The 22,751-nt window shown below is 42.7% G+C and overlaps 1 protein-coding gene and 1 long non-coding RNA gene across 23 annotated transcripts in view; one reads left to right on the top strand and one right to left on the bottom strand.

Annotated features, from left to right (window-relative positions):
• The window catches only part of nfixa (nuclear factor I/Xa), a 97,555-nt gene extending 95,308 nt beyond the window's left edge, over positions 1 to 2,247 (bottom strand). For all 22 annotated transcript variants that reach the window (XR_014118245.1, XR_014118246.1, XR_014118247.1 and 19 more), the window contains exon 1: positions 2,108 to 2,247. Coding sequence is in view for 16 of the 22 variants with exons in the window: in XM_035534886.2 (XP_035390779.1) it covers positions 2,108 to 2,110 (3 nt within the window). In the remaining 6 variants the exon portion in view is untranslated. The remainder of the gene's footprint in view (positions 1 to 2,107) is intronic.
• A 203-nt stretch (positions 2,248 to 2,450) lies between these two features.
• LOC113579977 (uncharacterized) lies at positions 2,451 to 21,888 on the top strand. Its single transcript, XR_003410932.3, has 3 exons — positions 2,451 to 2,590; positions 20,954 to 20,997; positions 21,272 to 21,888. It is a non-coding gene; the product is annotated as an uncharacterized LOC113579977 (long non-coding RNA).
• Positions 21,889 to 22,751: the final 863 nt, after the last annotated feature.

The following is a 22,751-nucleotide window of genomic DNA, read 5'->3' as shown; positions in this document are numbered from 1 at the left end:
TGTGTGTGTGTGTGTGTGTGTGTGTGTGTGTGTGTGTGTGTGTGTGTGTGTGTCTTTAAGATGCAGTCACTTAGCAGTCTTTCCAAACACAGGTGACCAGGACATACAGGGGTATCTTCACATGCACATAAGCCCTGCAAAATTTTATCCACACCAGAAATTCTACAGGCCAAAAACAAGTTCATGCAGCTACCCAGCAATCACCAAAGGACACCGTAACCATGACAACAATGGCAGCACGACAACAAGTCAACCCATCAACTGCAATTCAGGAATCGCCTGCTAGCTTCAGCACAACTCTGGGAATGTTCTCGAATGTGAGAGGAGTTCTCATGTAGTCAGACTCTCTGAGAAAAGATCAGAGGCTTTAGTGGAGCACTTTGTGCAACCCTAATAATGGGGGATGATGATGAGTTAGCACGTACTTATTTGCATAATGTGAACTGGCCCCCCACTATTACTAATTATTATTCATCTACCCTTATCAATATTACCACCGCAGACGAAAGTGTTCGCTTAAGGCAGAGCTAAAACAGTACACGCTTTTTAACATGAGTGAAAAGGTATAGCGATTCCTTACAAAATGCTTTTTAAAATAATTTTCAGATGCTTTTCTTTCTTTTTTCATAGCACTGCCTCTACACCTGCCCAGCAGCAAACGATTGTTTTCCAGGTGAGAGGAAGCGTGTGTTTGGCACTGTTATCCTTTAGACAGGCCCTATCTCCAACCAGGCTTCGAAGCTTGTCGCGTATACAAAACCAGTCATTAATCTGATCACGTGTAGGGTCTTCATCTTCATATCAGAGCAAGGACTGCGCCTTTCTCCCTCCTGAGGACTGCTCATCCAGGTGTGCTCCAATGGGACGTTGCTTGTAAGAAAATAGTTTTTTGTTTTTTGTCATGATGAAAAAATGCTTGCCCTAGGCCAGTTCACTTTCACATTCAGATCCTGACTTACTGCAGTGGGTGTGTCAGCATGCCCAAAAAAATTGTTTTGAAAGAGTAACATATTAAAACGAAACGTCAAGACCAGATGAAACACTTCTGCAGACTAAAGTTCTACCACATACCAGATGCAATATCAAAAATGAATAAAGCCAAACAGTACTTTTAATACTAAACACCAAATACCACTTTTAATACCGAATACCCAACACCACTTTTAATCAACACAGTACCCTGTCCGTGAGACTTGAAATTAGTTGGCAAACAACAGCTGTAAAACAAATCAAAAAATCAAGAGGCCACAGAAACACAGCCCACACACATCGTACATATGCAACGTCAACGTCTTGCTTGTGAAGGATCCCTTCAGACAGGCACCTGGTACAGCAAGCCAGCAGGGCCAAATTTATCCCCATTATCATGATACCCATATGCTGGATATGTGTGATTTATCTCTCCATAACTGGCTACTATCACTTTTAGTCTCATATAAAACACCAATATGCCGTGACAGTTGATTAACATCATGTAACAGCATCATGATGTAGTTTCACTGCGGAACAGCTCCCACCTACTAGACATATCAGTCACTGGGATATGCTAAAACTGTGGCCATGCGATATCCCTATATCTGTACATGGCGTGTGAATCTGCACTGCACCTGGGGGAGAGATATCCTTAGATTTGTATATCTCTTTAGATTTGTATATGTATTTTTGTATCTCTTTAGATTTCTGCCATTGATACTATCTGTGACTAGGGCATGCAAGTATAAATAAAGCTATAAACTTTAAAAATGCTATTCATCATCAATACTCAAGGAAATTTTCTAACTTTTTACTAGGGAATTATATATACGTATATATATATATATATATATATATATATATATATATATATATATATATACATATATATATATATATATATATATATATATATATATATATATATATATATATAAAATATTTGCATACTTTATCTCTCTTTCACCCCCACCACCACTACACACACACACACACACACACACACACACATCAAAATTTCATAGTTACACTCTAGTCTCCTTAGTATGTAAGAATAACTCTGTATTTTAATTTTAAAATCTGAACAGCAATTTCTTAAAATAGTGATAAATATATTAATTCAGACAGCACGTACCATTGTTGTGCAGGGGAATTTGCCAACAGTCTCAAACACCCATCTCCTTTAAAAGTTTCCAAAAAAAAAAAAACAGGGAAGAGGCAGAGAGGGTGAACGGGTGCACCACTCGGTTTCTTCGGTGATACCGGAAGCGAAAAAAAGAACTCAACAAGTCGGCCCGTAGCCCAGAGTTTGTTCTGTCTTTTAAAAGTAAGCTTTCTGGAGCGTTGAACGGGAAGACCGAAGGCTTATCCTCGAGCTCGTTTGCTTGGCGTCATTTGAACGGTTCCGGCTCCCTTTCGACGTTTCTTGCATTCATCGCAAACTGTCATCGACCGCCGCGTTAGAAGACCCGATGTCGGCGTTTCTCGTCACCGGGACCGTCGGGGGACTTCGCACTGATCCGGTAACGTCAGCAACGAAGCTGTGCGCGATCGCCCGCGTTTTTAAAAGCGACCGAGTGCCGAAAACAAAGTTTCCTGGACGAAACAGGGCTTGACAGTGAGTATTTAAGTTTGCAACTACGACTTAAAAGCCATTTTCGTACGTTTCTTCTTTGTGCATCTCTGCTTCTTCCTTCCTTGTCGACTGTCCCCTCACTCTTGATGTGCCATAACAGGACCCCTTTTCTTCGACACCTCCTCCGTCGTAGATACGCGATGAAAGTCGTCCGCAAACGCTCACGTTGCAGTCGGTAACATGGCCAGTCCACCCAGACTGCGCACGCAGAAGCTTAGCCAGAGACCCTTCCCGGTGCTTAACGTTTATGGTCGCCGCATGTCATAACCACCGAAGATTTTAAAATATCGCACTTTAGATTTTGCCGTTGCTCTCAAAGCGTGAATAAGTATTGATTTTCGTGGCCGTGCACCCGGTTGCTGTGACCATGCGTGGTTAGCGGGCCGGGATAGCGTCGACCAGGTCAATTATTGATAACGAGAGCGACTGGCAGTCTGGTGTATTCCGCGGCAGGCCGGCGTGGCAGCTGTAGCTCCGGGGCATTAGCCGGGCTCTGGGCAAATCACGGGCGACGCGGATTACCGAGCACTCAGACAGCCTACACGCGCACACGACCGAGAGGGGGGGAGAAGGCTGGTATAGAAAACGGGGGGTGGCCCACATTACGCTCCAAAGATATAAAACCCGCAACAAAAGTGGCCTGTGAAATTATGCGTCACACTAGACGAGTTTATCCTTGTGGATATACAAGCATATTTCAGTTGCAGTTGAAGAGCTGCATGTCATCAGTGGTCTTTTATAACTCGAGCCATTACGTTGCAGTTCGTCCGACATGGTAGAAAGGGTTTCCTCCGAGATCATATCCGAAATCTGTCATGCAGTCATTTCAGATTTCAGCGCGACAAGCTCTGATCCCGCCAGGGTGCTGCACGGTATTTGCGCTATCTGTCATATCAGCCCCAGACTCTCAGGCCTTAAAGTCAACTGGTAATGCAAATGAATCGTTGCGAGAATCAATAGGGGAAGTGAATATGGAAGTCAATGAAAAACAGCACTTTATATTTTTAATGATAGCCATAATGACTGACATAAGAATATGGCAAGAAAATGTATACTAGTTAAAACAATGTTTAGATAAAGGTGATCTATTTTGAGTTTGTAACTCTAATGTCTGTAATTAAAGGATAGAGAGTAAGAGAGAAAAACTGAATCGCTGGCTTAGCCTATACCTAGGTGCCCTGACTCCCATAGAATACTGACAGTCTACAACCTTACCCCGCCTGTGCTAACAGATTACGTGGCGAGCCACGTTTTCATGTAGTGAAGATGCTCGTATCTGTCTCTTAACTATTTCTTGAACATCTTGCTATATGTATTTGCCATCCAGTCAGTATTTATAGATTTTAAAAGGCGTATAGACATTATTATTCATACTTATGGCTAGAACAATAAAAAAAGAGTTTCTTCCGCTCTCTCTCTCTCTCAATCTCTCTCTCTCTCTATCTATCTCTCTCTATCTCTCTCTCTCTCGTAGTTTTTTCTTAATTCAAACATTTCCCCAGTATTTTAGGAACTACGGGGATGGATTTTTCATTAAACTCCATTAGATATGCGAGTATTTCTTCTCCCCCCAAAGGACACGGTTTGCAATTACTTATCCCAAAAGTGACGGCAAAGGTGGAACATTCCGATTAAAAATTGTGATATAGCATGAGAGTACTCCACGCGTTTAAATATACATTTTCAAATCAAGGTCCAGTATTCCATAATGTACCACACCTGCAATATGAGAACATATCAGTTACATGAACTATGGAGAACATATACAAAGGAATCGCTGGAACCCAAAGCAATAGTGAAATATTTTCTATATCAAATTGTTATTAATTGTTGATTGTTGATAGTATTATTAGGAATATTGTTGTTATGGATAATAATAATAATAATAATAATAATAATAATAATAATAATAATAATAATGTTATAATAGTAATAACAACAACAACAATAATATGAATAATAATAATAATTATTATTATTATTATTATTACTATTATTATTATTATTATTATTATTATTATTATTATTATTATTATTATTATTATTATATACATGTATTTTTTGGACCTTGGTTTCAAAGCTGGGCTTCTGAAGTAGGATGTGCAAATTGGACCATGCCTCATGCCTTCTTGTTGTGAATGAGAATATTCTTATTGGGTTATAAGTGCATAGTTCACTTTAGTCAATAAACACTAAGAAAGAATTGATTTACTCTTTATGATGGAGACTATGGATCATTGTACTATTTTTTGTATTTTAGCTACATATAATTAAATTATGTTATTTTATTTATGTTAATTTAACTAATCTTTTTTCAAACAATTCTCCTTTCCACTCCCAATTTTTACAAATAGCAAACTATCAATATCTGATTCTAACACATATACATGTAAAATTGCATACATGAGAAAAATAATAAATTAAAGAAAATCTTTTATAAATGATTCATGAATTTTCGTTATAAGTCTGTCCTTCGGTTTTTACAATAATGTGTTTAAATCAGTCTAATAGAAACTGTCATTCTAAGACACCACCTTACACCATATTTTCAATATTTCGATCAGATTTATTATTCTAGACGTTCATGTTTATTATTCTCTGTATATTATTCAGATTTATTCATTTTTATTGTTCTCTGTGTACGAGTCTCTTAATAATCAGTCTGTAATACTTTTTAAATGATTCTTAGTACATTAAGGTCAATGAATTAATTGTTTAGGTTATTTATAAATATTTATCAATTAACTGTAATAGCCTATTACGTCATGAAAAATATTTACAATAGTGTACAATATATAAAAGAACTTTGAAAGTTTGTTCTATCACTTGACTTTACATCATCCGCATTCAGCTCAGTTTGTTCCCCGTTTGCAGATAGTTACTTCAGTTGCAATAAAGTGACTTTCGAGTTGCTTGAAGGAATATTTTAAACGAGACCCTTCATTGGCTAACGTTTGCTCGTGCGAAATAGCGCGAGGCCCACAACGTTTGCATTAGCCATTATTTTAAGCGTCGCATTTTAAGCACCCTTCAGGTGCTGTGACTCCAGCTCAAATGGGTTTCAAATGACTGACAGTAGCATAAAGATTCGTTCGCTCCAGTCAAGCCTATTTTTATGAATGAATGAAATAATTTAAAATACTTCAACTTACTTTGAATCATTTTAAATATTCAAAACACTCCATATTAAAAAAATACCCCCACCCCAAACACGCACACACCAACACACAACGCAACTGATGTCTGTCCTCTTTCTAAAACGTGGTCTACGCTAGTTTTAATTGAGATACATGTTAAATCGAAAGCTTTTGGTTTGGTTGGCAGCTGACTTTCTTATAAATAACCTATTATTAAACTCGTCGTTGCAACGGTCACACAAGTGCTGCTTGTGCTAGGTTTCAATTGAATGCCGTATGTAACAGGCTATTCACACTTCTGCACAGAGCTAAGCTTCTTCCCATGAGTCTTTCACAACAGCTACGGAGAAGATTTCCACGTTTAGCTGGAGCTTTGATCAAAAACCGCGTGCTCAACACCATAGCTAAATTCTGTGAAACTGTACATTTGATCTCTGATTTTATTGAAATCAATAGGCCTGGCTGTCAAGATTTTGATGATACTGGAACAAACTGCAAATATATCTTTGGGAACATTTCCTCAGATGGCTCTTTTGCACATAAAAAGTGAACTGTTTTCTTAAAGATTTAATAATGCGTTCCAGGGCGCGGGACTTGAACACAGTCAAACTTTTGTTGGCGCGAATCTATTGCGGCCTAATTGCATTCACACAGGGAAAGCTGCGCTGAAGTCGGCGAGGGTACGCGCCACTTAAATTAGTTCTTAGTCTAATGACAGTCTTGCGCTGCCTTGTTGACCACAAAACATCTTAATGTGCCCACAATGCAGCATGCACCACGCTGTGTTAATGGCCTTCCTGGCATCAAGGTAGAGCTACTGGTTTTCAAAATGAAAGAACATTTACATTACGTCATCATTTAAGCGGCGACCAGCTCGAAGGGACGTTTTTTTAAGTGTTTAAATAGCTTAGTGCCTAATAAAAACTAGTTTATTCTAGATTTATATATAGATACATATTCATCTAATAACTATAAAAATGCGTTTAACCATTTGGGCTCAATGATGCATAAAATATAGGCTATAGATATCGGTTGCTCCCTGGTATAGGGCGAATAATACATACTGCAACATCAGAATGAAAATATCCGAATACAGTTAGAAATCAGGACAGGCGTGAGAGGCTATAAATTTATTACGCTGCCTGATGTCAGAATCCTCGTGCCAGCCATCAAGTGCGTAGGTAGCATCTCAGATAGGCATGTTATTTGCCATTTGATGCCTTCACATATTTCGATAATTGATCCTAATGTCGCATAATCAGCTATGTTTGATAAACAAAATAGTCTAATTCATTGGATTTGTATGCCTTAAGCTTCCCGAGACAACCAAAAGGTCCGCGTAGCCTTAAGATTGGGAATAAAAGTGCCAAAATATCATTTGGCAAATCTCGTTAAATGGACTATAGATATTAGACCCCCTTCATAAAGTTTTATAGTTTCCTTTTTAGATTATGGAAGCAGAGTTCTAACGGTTTCGACACCAATGAATCTGAGAGGGAGCTACATCATAAAACGACTCTCGAAATTATTTCACTTCAGCTTATGTGCATGACCACTGAAATAGCCTACAAAAATGGCTACACTGCACATTACGAGGCCTGAAACTATCAGTTAACGTTTTTGTACTGAAGTAGGCTTCTTTCAGTTATACTCAAATACAACTTTAACCAGTTAAACACTGATAACTTAATTATACAATTATATAGTGTTTGGAAGTCACATTTTTAAATATTTGTCTTAAAATAATTACCAATATATTGATATCAATAATAGTGATTGCAAAATATCAGCGTGACCACGGAATCATATTGCATTTTTCATTCGAAAGAAAGTTAACCGTTTCTGAGGAGACATTTTCATATACTCCAGTTAAATATTTAATTAACTTTATTTACGTGTATTCTCGTCAAGCCGTGGCTTCAACGGACACGGGTTTTTTCCCCCTTGTCGCTGATTCCGTTATAGCATTCCAAAACTGTCTACGGTGGAGCTCTAGAGAGAGAGAGAGCTCGACGGAGCGACAGAGAAAGGTGAGGCAAGCCAAAAAAAAAGAAAAAAAGTTACAACCAGGCAACAAAGTGGCCAAGAATGCAACCCCTGGCATAGGCAACGCGAACTCTTAACAATCCCCCCATCTTAGGAGTTTTTATATAGACAAAGAAAGAAACAAAGAAAGAGCGCAAGTAAGAGAAAGAAAGAAAAAGAAAAAAGAAGAACGGAAGGAAAGGAAGGCAGGATAGACCGAAAGCGGTAAACGAGGCCACTGAAGTTTTTTTTGTTGTTGTTGGGTGGGTTTTTCTTTTAGCTTTCTCCACAGTTACACTCACGTCTTCTACTCCAGGGTTGATAACCAGCTCGCGTGCGTGGTTGGCATAACTACCAGGGGGGCGCGGCGACCCCCTCGCTTATCTCCTGTTGACACCACAGACCGCAGCGGCATGATATCCGTACGGACGTCTGGCAAACTACCGAGACCTGCGTCCGACTTTGACACAGACCGCTGTTTTCACGACGGTTAAGATGTCCTTCTCTAGAAGCGGTTTAAACGCGACGAGCTGAAATAAAGTGGTTTGTGATGAACGTGACTGCGCTCGAGCTGGGTCGTTGCTATGCTACAGGTTGTTGCTAAAATTGGTACTAGGAACGGGCAGTCTGTAGTGATGCAGTGATGATAGGATTATATGTTGAAGATTGAAAGATAGAAGCTAAAAGACGACAATCCAACAATAGTGGGACTGCTGCTCAGAAATGACAATTTCCCTAAAGTGAAATCATGGTTTGTGTATGCGTGCATGTGAGTGTACACACAAGCACTTTCCTGGCTCTTATTTGAAGACAAGTGCTGATACACTGGAGATTTTCTTTGATAACACACACACACACACACACACACACACTCACATCATCTGTCCATACCCTTCTCTTTAACTCCCCCAACCCAGCACTATGTGTTTGCCCTCATCTGCTCACTTGGCTGTCTGTTCATATTGTAATCACTATCATTAAGAATGGCTATCTCAGTCCTCATCCAAGTCTATAATCACTATCAGTAAGTATGGATATCTCGGTCCTCATCCAAGTCTTTGTTACCGCTCTTCCATCACTAATCTATTGGCACTATGCAGGACCCCCAGACCAGACACTGCAGGGTTGCTGGTTTGAGTCACTAGTCTGCGAGGTAGGGATGCTGTCACTGGTATGCTGTCGCTGAGATACCGTCACTGCGATGGTCCTCCATTCTTTTGATTCTTTTGAGGGCACCTGATCTCCAACTGGTCCAGAGCTTCCAGAAATTTCTGGACCCTCCCCATTTGTCATACAGATCAGGCATGTTCAGACTCACATGTTCAAATACTGATAGTGATTAAAGGAGGCCTGGAAAAGTGTAAAAGACTGAAACAAAGGGGATATAGCCTGGGCTGAGCAAAAGGTTTGTTTTTCATTTCCTCTCTCCAAACCCTGCCCCAGAGCTGGCGTTTTCAGTAGGGTTTTCTACTCATCCTGATATTTTTTTGCAAAAAATTCTCCAAGTGACTGGTGATTGCAGCTGCCTTATTAATATTTATAACATCCCATTTGTCCATCCACGCATTTTGAAACATTTATTTTCGGACAGCACACCCTGATTCTCTGTATTCAAATAAGTGAAGCCACTCTGGAGACGAGACAGGAGCGCTTATGGTTGTGTACTCAACACAAGGCATGAGCACAGTCCTCCTCGCAGGAACAAAGACATTTAACACTAAAGATCTGACGTAAACCAAGTGCTGAGGCAGAGGTCAAGCCCACCCTGCTGGCCCCTCCCCTTCTGCACCCAACCCCAGCTTGCCCTTGTCAGAGTGACGCCACCGGATGACCTTCACCGAAAATGCCAGATCACGTTTGCTTCTCCTCCATTGTGACCTTATAAGCAGAACACATGGCTTATGGCCCATAGCGGGTGGCCAGTGCAGCCTTGTGTGGTCATGTTAGTCAGCTGGCTGGCCTTACATGGTGTGGCACTGTCCTCTACTTACAGCTAAAACAGACCTGCCAAACCGAGCAAATCATCTCCATTTTGTGCCATCGCATGACGTGTCACATGAACCAGCCGCCATTTTGGGTCCCAGAGCCGTTTCCCCCTAGCTTAAGGGACACTCCACCCTCTGGCTTCTTCCTCTGGCTCTGATTGGTCACCAATCATCGTCTGGCCTGCCAACAGAGCTATTCAGGCCAAATGCCACACAAACCTCCAACCTCGGAGTACATGCCTTGACTTTGATTTGATGAGGCCAGCATCACTAATCCCACCCTCCCTTTGCATTGGCCATCCTCACAGCCTTTCTTGAAGCTTCCAGCAGGCAGCCATGAGGCCTGAGCCCTGGGTTGGCACTACCACGGGGTTTGGATTTTCAGATGAGCAAGCTCTAACAGGGAGGCCTGGTGGGGGTGGGGGGGGTCCATGCCCTAGCCAGGGGGCACTGGTGGATGTAGAGGGGGTTCATTGGCTTGTGATACAGCATGGCGGAGGTGTGAGTTATGGGGGTCCCTGGGCATATGGGGAAGGGGGGGTTGGATGGTTGAATGAGTTGGGAGAACACTACTAGGCTTTTGGGGCCAAATCTGTGGGTGTGTGGGGGAACTGGAGGTCAGTGCAAGTACCGCTGTGTGCTTGTGCACACACACACATGCACATGCACGCGCACACATGCACGCGCACGCATGCACGCGCGCACATGCACGCGCGCGCATGCACGCGCACACATGCACGCGCACACATGCACACACATGCACATGCACACGCACACATGCACGCGCACACATGCACACACACACATGCACACGCACACATATGCACACACACACACATGCACGTGCACACATGCACGCGCACACACACACACTCACGCGGTCATTGATATAACATGAGAGGCCGGAAGATTTCAGAGTAGACTACCTGTGGATAAAATTATGTTTTATAATGTTTTTCTTGATTGTTTGTTTTAGAGCACAATTATCATTGTGTTGCGCTGCTTTACTTCTTTCAAGGTACTTTCATATTGTATTTATAATTTGAATATATTATGCACAAACAGGCCAAATTACAAATGTACAGATATACAATAATTACATGTGGTATTTGTTTGAAACAGCGTTATGCAAATAAGTGTTGTCTTTGTTCCCCAGTAGAAATGACTTGAGTGTAATTGGCATTGGCAAGTTTTTAATAAAGAGGGTTTAGGAGAAAAAGTCTTTGTTTTTGGATCATATTCACTCATTGATAATAGGGGGATTAATTCTGACTGTGCAACTCTCTCAGTCTCTTTTTTCTTTCCTTCTTTTTAATTATTTGGCCAAGACGCTGCTTTCATTTATCTTCAGCACCCAACACCCACCCCTCGCTCCCTCTCTCACACACACTTATTCCAGATTCCTGGCCCTGTCCTCTTGGCTTTTCTAATCCATCACAAATCAATCCATCTCTCTCCTCCTCTCCTCTCTTTTGGAGAAGGAGTCTCACCTCGGCTCCCCATTTTCTCTTCTTTCATGTAAAAAAAGCAAAGGAGTTATAGATGAGACAAAGGAGCTGGTAAACGAGCGATACATAATAAAAGTGAACTGGTAAACCATAAAGGAGTTACGGACGAGGAGATGCTGGAAGAGGAGTTTTGGGAAGGAGCGCAAGGACAGAGGACAGAAGAACATGAGGGGAAGGAACCGAGGAGACACGCCGAAGCATAAACGAGAAGCATTTGGCTAAAAATGCAGTTGAAGCAATGAATATTTATGATGAATCAATAAAAGTGTTCTTGCACACACACACACACACACCAATCTGTGGCAACACTTGGTGGCAGCAAATGGAGAACCAGCTGTTGCAGTCTGACCTGGGCATCTGGGAAGGGGGTGGGGGGCTTTGCTTTAAACAGAGCAGCTCAAATGTAGTACTACATTCTCTCTCTTTTTCTCTTTCTTCCTCTTCCTCTCACTTTCTCGCTCTACCCCTCCATGTCTACTCTCTCATCCAGACTTATACTGTATGTGCCCAGACAAACCATAACACACACGCACACAAACACACACACCTCTGTGTCATAAGCTCCACTGCCTGGCTGTGGTGCCAATACTGGGCAAACTCTTGCCTGGGCCTTCTGCTGCCCCAGATAGCTTCGCGTGTGTGTGTCTGTGTGTGTGTGTGTGTGTGTGTGTGTGTGTGTGTGTGTGTGTGTGTGCACGCGTGTGTACGCGTGTGCTCACAGTGCTCCAGATGCTGGGGAGAGAAAGGATTAGTGCACAGAGCACTCTATGCATACTGCTTCTCACACACACACACACAAACACACACACACACACACACACACACAGAGTCATCAATATAAAATAAGAGGCCAGCAGAGCTCAGAGTGCACGTTTCATATTCACTCATAGTAATGTATTAAATCTGTGAATTAAACCATGAAAACGCCCCTAATCTCCCCTCGGTGAGAAAAGGCTATCTTCACTTCCATACATGGCTGGCTTCACCCCAATCCCAGCACAAAGCCTCCACCTCATATTAGTTTCCATATCATCTAAAACACAACCGTTACTGCAATACAAAGGGGCCCTGAATAAAACTAGTGCCCTAACAACTTAAGCAGGGCAACTTAAGCAGGGCAAACAGTGGGCTGCATCTTTCTATAGGGCCATCAAAACCGTGTCATGTAGTCACCCTTAACTCGCCTTTAATTTAAAACTAGTTTCCATTCAGTCCGAGCACATTCCCCCACTGTTCCGCTGTTAGCCGTGTCCATCCGTGTTCACCTGCGTCCACTCTCTGCTGGGATCAAGGCCGATCATGCACATGTATGTGAGACTATACGTTTGGCCTGCTGCGTGGCATCTCCCGGCAGCGGGAGGCGTTTGGGAGGTGAAGCTGTCCCAACACTCAGGTCCAGCCAGCGTAACGTATGGAATAAGGGTCAGGCAAGAGAAGGATCGTAATGAGGAGAGTGTGGTACGGTGGCCTAGCGGTCCGGTGAAGGGCCGTTGGCTGCATTGTTCCACCGCTCCCAGACACATTTGTGTGTGGGGGGGGGGGGGGGTGGTGTGAATGCAGATGGTAGACTGTTCAAATTGGCAAGAGGACTGTGAGAAAGTGTGTGTGAGTGAGTGTGTGTGTGTGTGTGTGTGTGTGTGTGTGTGTGTGTGTTTGTGTGCGGGTGTACATGTATTGTACGTTCATCTGTACATCTTCACATGTGTGGGATTTGGGAGGAATGGAATGTGTGTGTGTGTACTGTGTTGAATGTGTGTGTGTGTGTGTGTGTGTACTGTGTTGAATGTGTGTGTGTGTGTGTGTGTGTGTGTGTGTGTGTGTGTGTGTGTGTGTGTGTGTGTGTGTGTACTGTGTTGAATGTGTGTGCATGTGTATGCACAATTGGTACTAGTATATCAGTCACTGGTGTGTGTGAATAAGAGAAAGGCTGTGAATTAAACTTATTGCGAAAGAGGTAGAGATTGGTAATATGAACATAGTGGCAGAACTTAGTGGTAGTGTGTGTGTTTGTGTATGTGTGGGTTTAGGGGGGCTAGAGTAGGGTACTAATTTGGTAGAATTAAAGAGCAGTACACAGGGCACTTTTGTGAAAGCAGTTCTGGGTCTCATCTACCCCCATGAATACTCAGGCTTGAACACACACACACACACACACACACAAATACATAGCTGAGAGTGGGCATCAAGCCACATTACCCTGGGCAATATGGAAATATACACACACACTCACACACTTTCTCACCAAGGGATGTTAACCACAGGCAGTTATAACGCTACCTCTGTGATTCTGAGGAGAGAGGATCTGTGGCCTGTTAAACTAGGGCTACATATCCCTGGGCAATATGCAAATGTCCTCATACACATACACAACATACATGCATTTTTTGGGCCTGATTTTTTTCTTCTTCTCAGCATTCTATTCTTCAAATGGAATTACAATACTACACCTCTGACTAAGTCTGAGACCTGCTAAATTCAGCTGTGTCCTGAAATACAGCGCTGTCCTCTAACTCCCGCTCTTACTCTACCCTTATCGGCGTCTCTACTCGCCCAATAACCCCCAAATGCTTCTGGGCAACAACACAGTTTTATTAACACAGTTTTATTAACACAGTTTTATTAAGTTACCATGGCTTTTTCTCTGTTTTTTGGGGGGTTTTTTTTGGCATACATCAACTGCTCTTACTAAGGACATGGAGGTTGCCATGGTATTGGTGAGCAGCAGAGCAGTGCATTGTGTGTGTGTGTGTGTGTGTGTGTGTGTGTGTGTGTGTGTGTGTGTGTGTGTGTGTGTGTGTGTGTTATAGCATCTGATGCCAGCCTCCTCGCTCAGCCTCAGCATATCAAGAAATGCAAAGTGTCAAGGCTATGAGACTACGAGAGAACATAACAAACAAATGAAGACTTACCAGTCTGTCTGTTTATCTATCTATCTATCTATCTATCTATCATCTATCTATCTATCTATCTATCTATCTATCTATCTATCTATCTATCTATCTATCTATCTATCTATCTATCTATCTATCTATCTATCTATCTATCTATCTATCTATCTATCTATCTATCTATCTATCTATCTATCTATCTATCTATCTATCTATCTCTGTGCATAACACTTCTATTATACATAGAGGCTTTCCGCAAGTCCACAAAAGCTCAGATCCCGCCATACAATCTACATGCAATTCTACAGGGTCTCTGGCGCCCTCCTTTGGGTTTCCATGCAAATCACATCCGTCTTTTCAGGACTACATCTCGTCTGAACAGTCTTGCCGAGTGTGTTTGTGTCCTCTCAAAATACCAACTACATTGTTGTCAATCCATCACCTAGGACGCTCCAAATTACTTCGATATTACATGACTTTATTCTTCTGGAGTTTCATTTGAAATATATGGCCATCGATACGGGCCATGAGCGTGACTGATCCCCACGGGTATGGGTCGCGAAAAATAAATGATTCGAGTTTCATTAAAAAAAAGCCCCATCATCTTCTTAAAGAGGATTATGTTATAATTGTCTCACTCTCTGATTCCTATCAGAAAGGGGCCGGGCGAAATCCAGTAAAGTTCTTTCTTCTAATCTTCTCAGCGGGCAGAATGAGGGCAATTACGAGTTATTAAAACCCACGGTTTGAGCAGCGGGCAGAATGTGTCCGCCACTTAACGGACGACGGTTACTTTGCGCCTCCAGCTGCGTGGAGAAGCAGGCCTGGCTCATCTAGGGGGACTGAAGGCGAAAGAAATGAAACGCGTGTTTAGGCTATATCCTACTAAAGAAATGAAACGCGTGTTTAGGCTATATCCTACTAAAGAAATGAAACGCGTGTTTAGGCTATATCCTACTAAAGAAATGAAACGCGTGTTTAGGCTATATCCTACTAAAGAAATGAAACGCGTGTTTAGGCTATATCCTACTAAAGAAATGAAACGCGTGTTTAGGCTATATCCTACTAAAGAAATGAAACGCGTGTTTAGGCTATATCCTACTAAAGAAAAGAATCGCGTGTTTAGGCTATATCCTACTAAAGAAATGAAACGCGTGTTTAGGCTATATCCTACTAAAGAAAAGAAACGCGTGTTTAGGCTATATCCTACTAAAGAAATGAAACGCGTGTTTAGGCTATATCCTACTAAAGAAATGAAACGCGTGTTTAGGCTATATCCTACTAAAGAAAAGAATCGCGTGTTTAGGCTATATCCTACTAAAGAAATGAAACGCGTGTTTAGGCTATATCCTACTAAAGAAATGAAACGCGTGTTTAGGCTATATCCTACTAAAGAAAAGAAACGCGTGTTTAGGCTATATCCTACTAAAGAAATGAAACGCGTGTTTAGGCTATATCCTACTAAAGAAATGAAACGCGTGTTTAGGCTATATCCTACTAAAGAAATGAAACGCGTGTTTAGGCTATATCCTACTAAAGAAAAGAATCGCGTGTTTAGGCTATATCCTACTAAAGAAATGAAACGCGTGTTTAGGCTATATCCTACTAAAGAAATGAAACGCGTGTTTAGGCTATATCCTACTAAAGAAATGAAACGCGTGTTTAGGCTATATCCTACTAAAGAAAAGAAACGCGTGTTTAGGCTATATCCTACTAAAGAAATGAAACGCGTGTTTAGGCTATATCCTACTAAAGAAATGAAACGCGTGTTTAGGCTATATCCTACTAAAGAAATGAAACGCGTGTTTAGGCTATATCCTACTAAAGAAATGAAACGCGTGTTTAGGCTATATCCTACTAAAGAAATGAAACGCGTGTTTAGGCTATATCCTACTAAAGAAATGAAACGCGTGTTTAGGCTATATCCTACTAAAGAAATGAAACGCGTGTTTAGGCTATATCCTACTAAAGAAATGAAACGCGTGTTTAGGCTATATCCTACTAAAGAAATGAAACGCGTGTTTAGGCTATATCCTACTAAAGAAATGAAACGCGTGTTTAGGCTATATCCTACTAAAGAAATGAAACGCGTGTTTAGGCTATATCCTACTAAAGAAATGAAACGCGTGTTTAGGCTATATCCTACTAAAGAAATGAAACGCGTGTTTAGGCTATATCCTACTAAAGAAATGAAACGCGTGTTTAGGCTATATCCTACTAAAGAAATGAAACGCGTGTTTAGGCTATATCCTACTAAAGAAAAGAAACGCGTGTTTAGGCTATATCCTACTAAAGAAAAGAATCGCGTGTTTAGGCTATATCCTACTAAAGAAATGAAACGCGTGTTTAGGCTATATCCTACTAAAGAAAAGAATCGCGTGTTTAGGCTATATCCTACTAAAGAAATGAAACGCGTGTTTAGGCTATATCCTACTAAAGAAATGAAACGCGTGTTTAGGCTATATCCTACTAAAGAAAAGAATCGCGTGTTTAGGCTATATCCTACTAAAGAAATGCTCATGCAACCCACTATGATTGGCAAGGTTGATTGGGAAACTGAACTGGCCGACACGTGAAAATGTGCGCCGCTGAGCAGATGGTGCCGGACTGAATGGAGATGTAGGTATGTACCTGTTTATTGTTTACTGTTTCTAAGCTGTTCATGAAATATTTAAGGATAATTAGGTTAGTTTATTAAGGATAATTAAACCATGAGTCTGACTCTGTGTTACAGCTGAAATATAACAAAATGTACAATACTGTAGGAAGTCTACCTTTGGCCTGTTTGTGAGTTGCTGTATTTAAATGATGATTTTTATTTATATATATATATAGTGGATTAACAATAATGAAGATTTTTGATAGATAGATAGATAGATAGATAGATAGATAGATAGATAGATAGATAGATAGATAGATAGATAGATAGATAGATAGATAGATAGATAGAGGAATAATAATAATTGATTGTGAGCATTACAAAATGTTAAGCAACATTAAATTAATCAATCATTTATGCAAATCATAATTTCCATGTACAGAGGTCAAGGAGGTAAAATGACACGTTGAGGTCAGTACCAGGCTTCAGCTCACAGGGTTCACACTACTGCGTGGAGAACATGGGGTTAGAGTTCACACTACACACATGGAGAACAGTACTGAACAGATTTCATATCGCGACAGAACAGGCCAGTGATACCATCTGTTTTACACACAGACAGACACACACACACAGACACACACAGACACACACACACACACACACACACACACACACGGAGCAAACATCAACACATGGCTCCAGTAACTGACTGAACAGAGTAAAACCAACCGGTATAACTGTTCACATAGAAGGTCTAAAGGAAAGGAACGGGAGAGTGTGTGCGTCTGACTCTGCCTGCCAGCCGCTCTGCTCACATCTCCTCGGGGGGGGTACAGTGAAGCAGGGCACTGTGGCTGGGAGGATGGAGGACCGGGGGAAGGCTTCTGTCTCGCAGGTGCTACGTGTTAAAGCTGCACAACATGCCCATTTTCCTGGCATATCCTGAGGACCAGTGGCCCACCCCCAAGGCACTTGTTCCGTGTGTGTTAGCTTTCCTCCTGTATTCATAATGAAGTTAAAACTGTGCAGTGCAGATTTACAGGTGGAGGGAAGATCACTGATCAGAGTGGGAAGTGGATGAAATGGAAATAGGGACCAACAAGGGATGAAAACACATGGAAAATAAAAAACTGGACTATAGAGTCCAGATCTGGACTATAGAGCACATACAGACGCATATATACATACATACATTGTGTGCATGTGTTTGTGTGCATGTGTTTGTATAGATCTGGACTATAGAGCACATACAGACGCATATATACATACATACATTGTGTGCATGTGTTTGTGTGTATATATATATATATATATATATATATATATATATATATATATAGTTATTTATTTATTTATTTATTTATTTATTTATTTTCCATGAACTAGATGTGCCATTTTCATCTCCTATGACACACACACTCATCACTTTAACTCTCCCACAACACACACACTCGTCACTTTAACTCTCCCACAACACACACACTCATCACTTTAACTCTCCCACAACACACACACTCGTCACTTTAACTCTCCCACAACACACACACTCGTCACTTTAACTCTCCCACAACACACACACTCATCACTTTAACTCTCCCACAACACACACACTCGTCACTTTAACTCCCCCACAACACACACACTCATCACTTTAACTCCCCCACAACACACACACTCATCACTTTAACTCTCCCACAACACACACACTCATCACTTTAACTCCCCCACAACACACACACTCATCACTTTAACTCCCCCACAACACACACACTCGTTACTTTAACTGTGGGTGACAAGGGCACCTTGAGCTGCAGATGTTCTCAGTGATGACAGATGGCATTGTGTGTGTGTGTGTGTGTGTGTGTGTTGGCATCATGCAGGGACAGCGGGCATAGACCATGCCAGCTTACCGCCACCTGCACTCTCTAAAGCTCAGCCCCGTGACTCACCTCCCTTTCCTTGGCCTTGTGTGTGTGTGTGTGTGTGTGTGTGTGTGTTATAGAGACAGAAGGAGGGTGCACACGCTATGTAGATAACATGACCAAATGAGCTGTAGTTTACCATCAAACTAATAAGATGAATGCAAAACAGTGGTAATGAAAATGTGAAATTATAAAAATGCATTAAAATATATGTACGACTGCGTTCCAACCAATATGGAGCAAACTGCCATTTGTAATCGACATATTTGTGCCAGTTGGAGTGTCAACAGTCCAGGCTGGAATCGTGACCATACTGTTGCCTGCCTTTTTGTTGAAAACTCATACAAACCAGGAAGTTTAATTGATGACAGAGACGCTCTAATTATGTAATTTATCTTCATGCAGGCACTGACAAGTTGGATTAGTTTGGTCTGGCTGGAAAGGGCAAAGAGAGAAAGCGAACCAACCAGAATCATCCCATTTCCCAGTTCAATTAAATTTGTTTTTCCTTTTTCTATCTCCCCCTGCCCCTCCTCCCTCTCCCCTGCCCTGACTCGCTCTCTCGCTTTCTCTCCCACTCTCTCTCTCTCCTCTCTCTCACTCTCTCTCTCTCTCTCCCACTCTCTCTCTCCTCTCTCTCTCTTCTCTCTCTCTCTCACTCTCTCTCCCACTCACTCTCTCTCTCCCTCTCTCTCTCTTTCTCTCCCACTCTCTCCAACTCTCTCTCTCTCTCTCCCTCTCGCTCTCTCTCCCACTCGCTCTCTCTCCCACTCACTCGCTCTCTCACTCTCTCCCACTCTCTCTCTATCTCTCCCACTCACTCTCTCTCTCCCTCTCTCTCTCTCTCCCACTCTCTCCCACTCTCTCTCTCTCTCCCACTCACTCTCTCTCTGCCTCTCTCTCTCTCTCTCTCTCTCTCTCTCTCTCTCTCTCTCTCTCAGTCTCCCTATATCTGCCTGCCTGTCTATCTCTCTCTCTCTCCCCTCTTTGTATGGAAGCCTCACCACAGGTCTTTCAACAACTCCATCTTCCTCTGGACTGCAGTAACTCTAAAACAGATGTGGCACTGCCCACTCGCCAAAGATCATTATAAAGCTGAGAGGTTCCACTGCAGGTCATGGTGACTAGCTTTGTTACCCAACATAACTGGATGAAAACCCCATCCATGCCTTAGCGACCCTCTGCGGTGATGAGCGACACTGCTTACGTTTGGCGTGCCTGCCGTTCTTGCACTTTGCCGAATCAAAATGGCTCCCATGCCTCTCCTGAGCACTCTACGGCCTTTCTGAGGGTCCCATTTCCTGTTCTCCCATTGTGCAATAAATGAACACGCATTATCTGCAATGCAACACTGAAGAAACCTGCAAATGGGACACAGGTCCCTTTTCCTCTGCTGAAGCCTGGCTCTCCTCTGTCTTTCGAGGCTTTCACAGGTCTTTCACTGCGGTTGGTAGCGCGCAGTAAGCTTGTGCCGTCTTCTCTCCCGGGCAGGTCACGCTCACTTTGTCTCTCAGACACGTCTTTTCTCGACATTCTCACCAACATCTTCTCTCAGTTCTTATTCAGTTCAGTTCATATTTTTAGGTTAATGATAACAATAGTGGTTCTCATTCATAAGTAACAAAATAGTAATCAAAGTAAAAAATGTGACAATAAATGATAAACTAAATAAAACAAAATCAATAATAACAGTGAATATATTAAAGGATATAGATAATTATTATATACAGGGCGAGGTGGGTGTAGTAGTGTTTTTCAGTCTCAGACTCTCCCTTCTTCCTTCTCTCCCATCTCTCTCTCTCTCTCTCTCTCTCTCTCTCTCTCTCTCTCTCCTCCAGTTATACTGATTCCTTTGTTCTTTCTGTCATTCACCTTCTCTCTCATTTGTCACTACAGCAGCTACAAGCGTTCCCGACTCGCACATGCATTGAAACAGGCGCTCTCAGATCTGTCCCACTGCCCTACTGGGTTTTCCCGGGTTAAGCGGGCTCGTGATCCGCAGTGCCCATCCGCTTTGGCACACCTGGGCACGTGTATAGCACGCAGGGCAACGGCAGCAGGCCGCTGGTTTGTGAGGGGGGTGCACAGGAGGAGAGACAGATGATCGCCCAGCATGATCCACGTCTGCCCAGGGTGCCCCCTCGTTAATGCCAAGTCTTAATTAACTTAATTAGAGGAATTAGAGTCGTCAAGTGGCACAACTTGCAACTCACAGGTCTTAATCTAAGGGTGAGTAAAATGTGTGTGTGTGTGTGTGTGTGTGTGTGTTCTCCATTAGGTATTCCACGAGAAAACAGCATTCATACCTGCATGTTAGTCCATGTGAGTACCTATTCTCTTAATTTTCAAATGCTAAGAACAGCAAGTTAGAAAGCTGCAATTATGCTGTAGATATTTTCAGCTCCCCACTCACTGATTAGTTAAAGACACCGCTGACACACACATGCAAGCACATGCACATGCTCTCACACACACACATACACACACATCCTGCTTGTGCGTGTGCGTGTGTGAAACATCTCCAAACAGGCTCATTAACGATCTCTTCTCTGCATTCTAAATCCTCCATTGTGTCCATCCCATGATGCAATGCAAGCTGCCTATGCCCTGCGGCAGCGTCTCCCTGCGGCCAACGTGTGCCAACCTTACCCACCTGCTCCTGGACACCCCGTCGCTACGGAGATGGCCCCTTAACCTTACCTTGGCATTTGGGTCTGAAGAGCCTGAGGCGGGTGGGCAGAGCCCCACCCCCTGCGTGATCCATGCACAGGTCCAAGCAGTTCATCACGCACGCCTGGACCGGGATCAGAACCAGGACTGGAGTTCAAAGGCTACAGCCCAATGCCATGTAGTTGAACAGATTCAATACGCAGTAGGTCCAACTGGAGTGCTCTCGTGGGAGGGGGGCTAGGCTCAGCACGGACCGGAGCCGTCGGGGATTTCATCTCGGGACCTTTTTTTTCTCAGGCAGGCTGCAGAGAAACTGGGATGGATGAAGTGGGCTGGGTTCAGATGAACCCATAGAAAGCAGGATTACAGAGCAGTCATTATTCCTGAACAGCAATTATTCCTGATACGAACGCATATGGATGCTGTGTGAAATTTACAAAACCGACTATCGTCTCAAAAGGAAACCCGTAAAATGGCATCTGATGTAAAAATAAATAAATACATTTTAAAAAATGTTAAAAATTAAAAACTTGTAAAAACGTTTCTGTGGTTTCGTGCTTCAAAAGAACCCAGGCCACTTTTGTCTAATGTACTTTTAATGGTGCTTCTCTCTGCTGTGCGATCCCAGCTCAATTAGCCTGCTATTCCTTGTTTGCTCAGCCACACATAACCGCACCGCTGTTGTCATTTGTACCTTTTAAGCGATAACGAGCTCATTTAGCGAGGCCCGCCGATGGTTCCGTCTCCCAGAGCAGCGGTCTTGGCACGGGAACGCGCCTCGATCCCCCACCGCGCGCAGTCGCAGCCTGGGAACGTCGGAACGCGCGCGTTAAAGGACACGTTCTGCTGCACGTTCAAAATAAACAGCCTCCCAGTGACATCTGTGGAGGTTACTGCTGCAATCAAAACGCTTTTGCTTTATGGTTCATTATTCCTCTCTCTCTCTCTCTCTCTCTCTCTCTCTCTCTCTCTCTCTCTCTCTCTCGTCTGTTAAGACAAGGTGGGCTGCCCTTGAGCATTATAAGTAGTAACGCCAAAGAGAGCGGTTCGTATTGGGGGTTTGCGGACTTACTGCGTCCGCACTAACGGTGTCGTGCAATTTACTTCCCAGAGGCAGTTAGCAGCGATTTTGACAGCCTGCCAAGGCGACGTACAGCGGCCCCTTGTTTCCCCTCGAGGGCTTTTCGTATAGGATGAGTAAACTTTTCCCGCGCCAGGTGCCAGAAAAGCTATGAATAATACTCTTATTTTCTGTGGCGGAGTGTTGAGAAGACTCGGTGGCAGCTGGCCTATAGGAGGACAGGGATTCCCACAGTATTGAAAAGAGTGATTATGTATAATAGCTCGGCCGCGGGACGGGAGGACTGGGAGGGGCGAACAGCGATGTTTACTCTTCTCGTAACGAC

This window comes from Electrophorus electricus, chromosome 18 (genome assembly GCF_041902795.1).
Source record: "Electrophorus electricus isolate QZ-2024a chromosome 18, ASM4190279v1, whole genome shotgun sequence".
Lineage (NCBI taxonomy): Eukaryota > Metazoa > Chordata > Actinopteri > Gymnotiformes > Gymnotidae > Electrophorus > Electrophorus electricus.
Note: the sequence above shows the minus strand (reverse complement) of the source record. Positions and strands in the feature narration are given on the sequence as shown.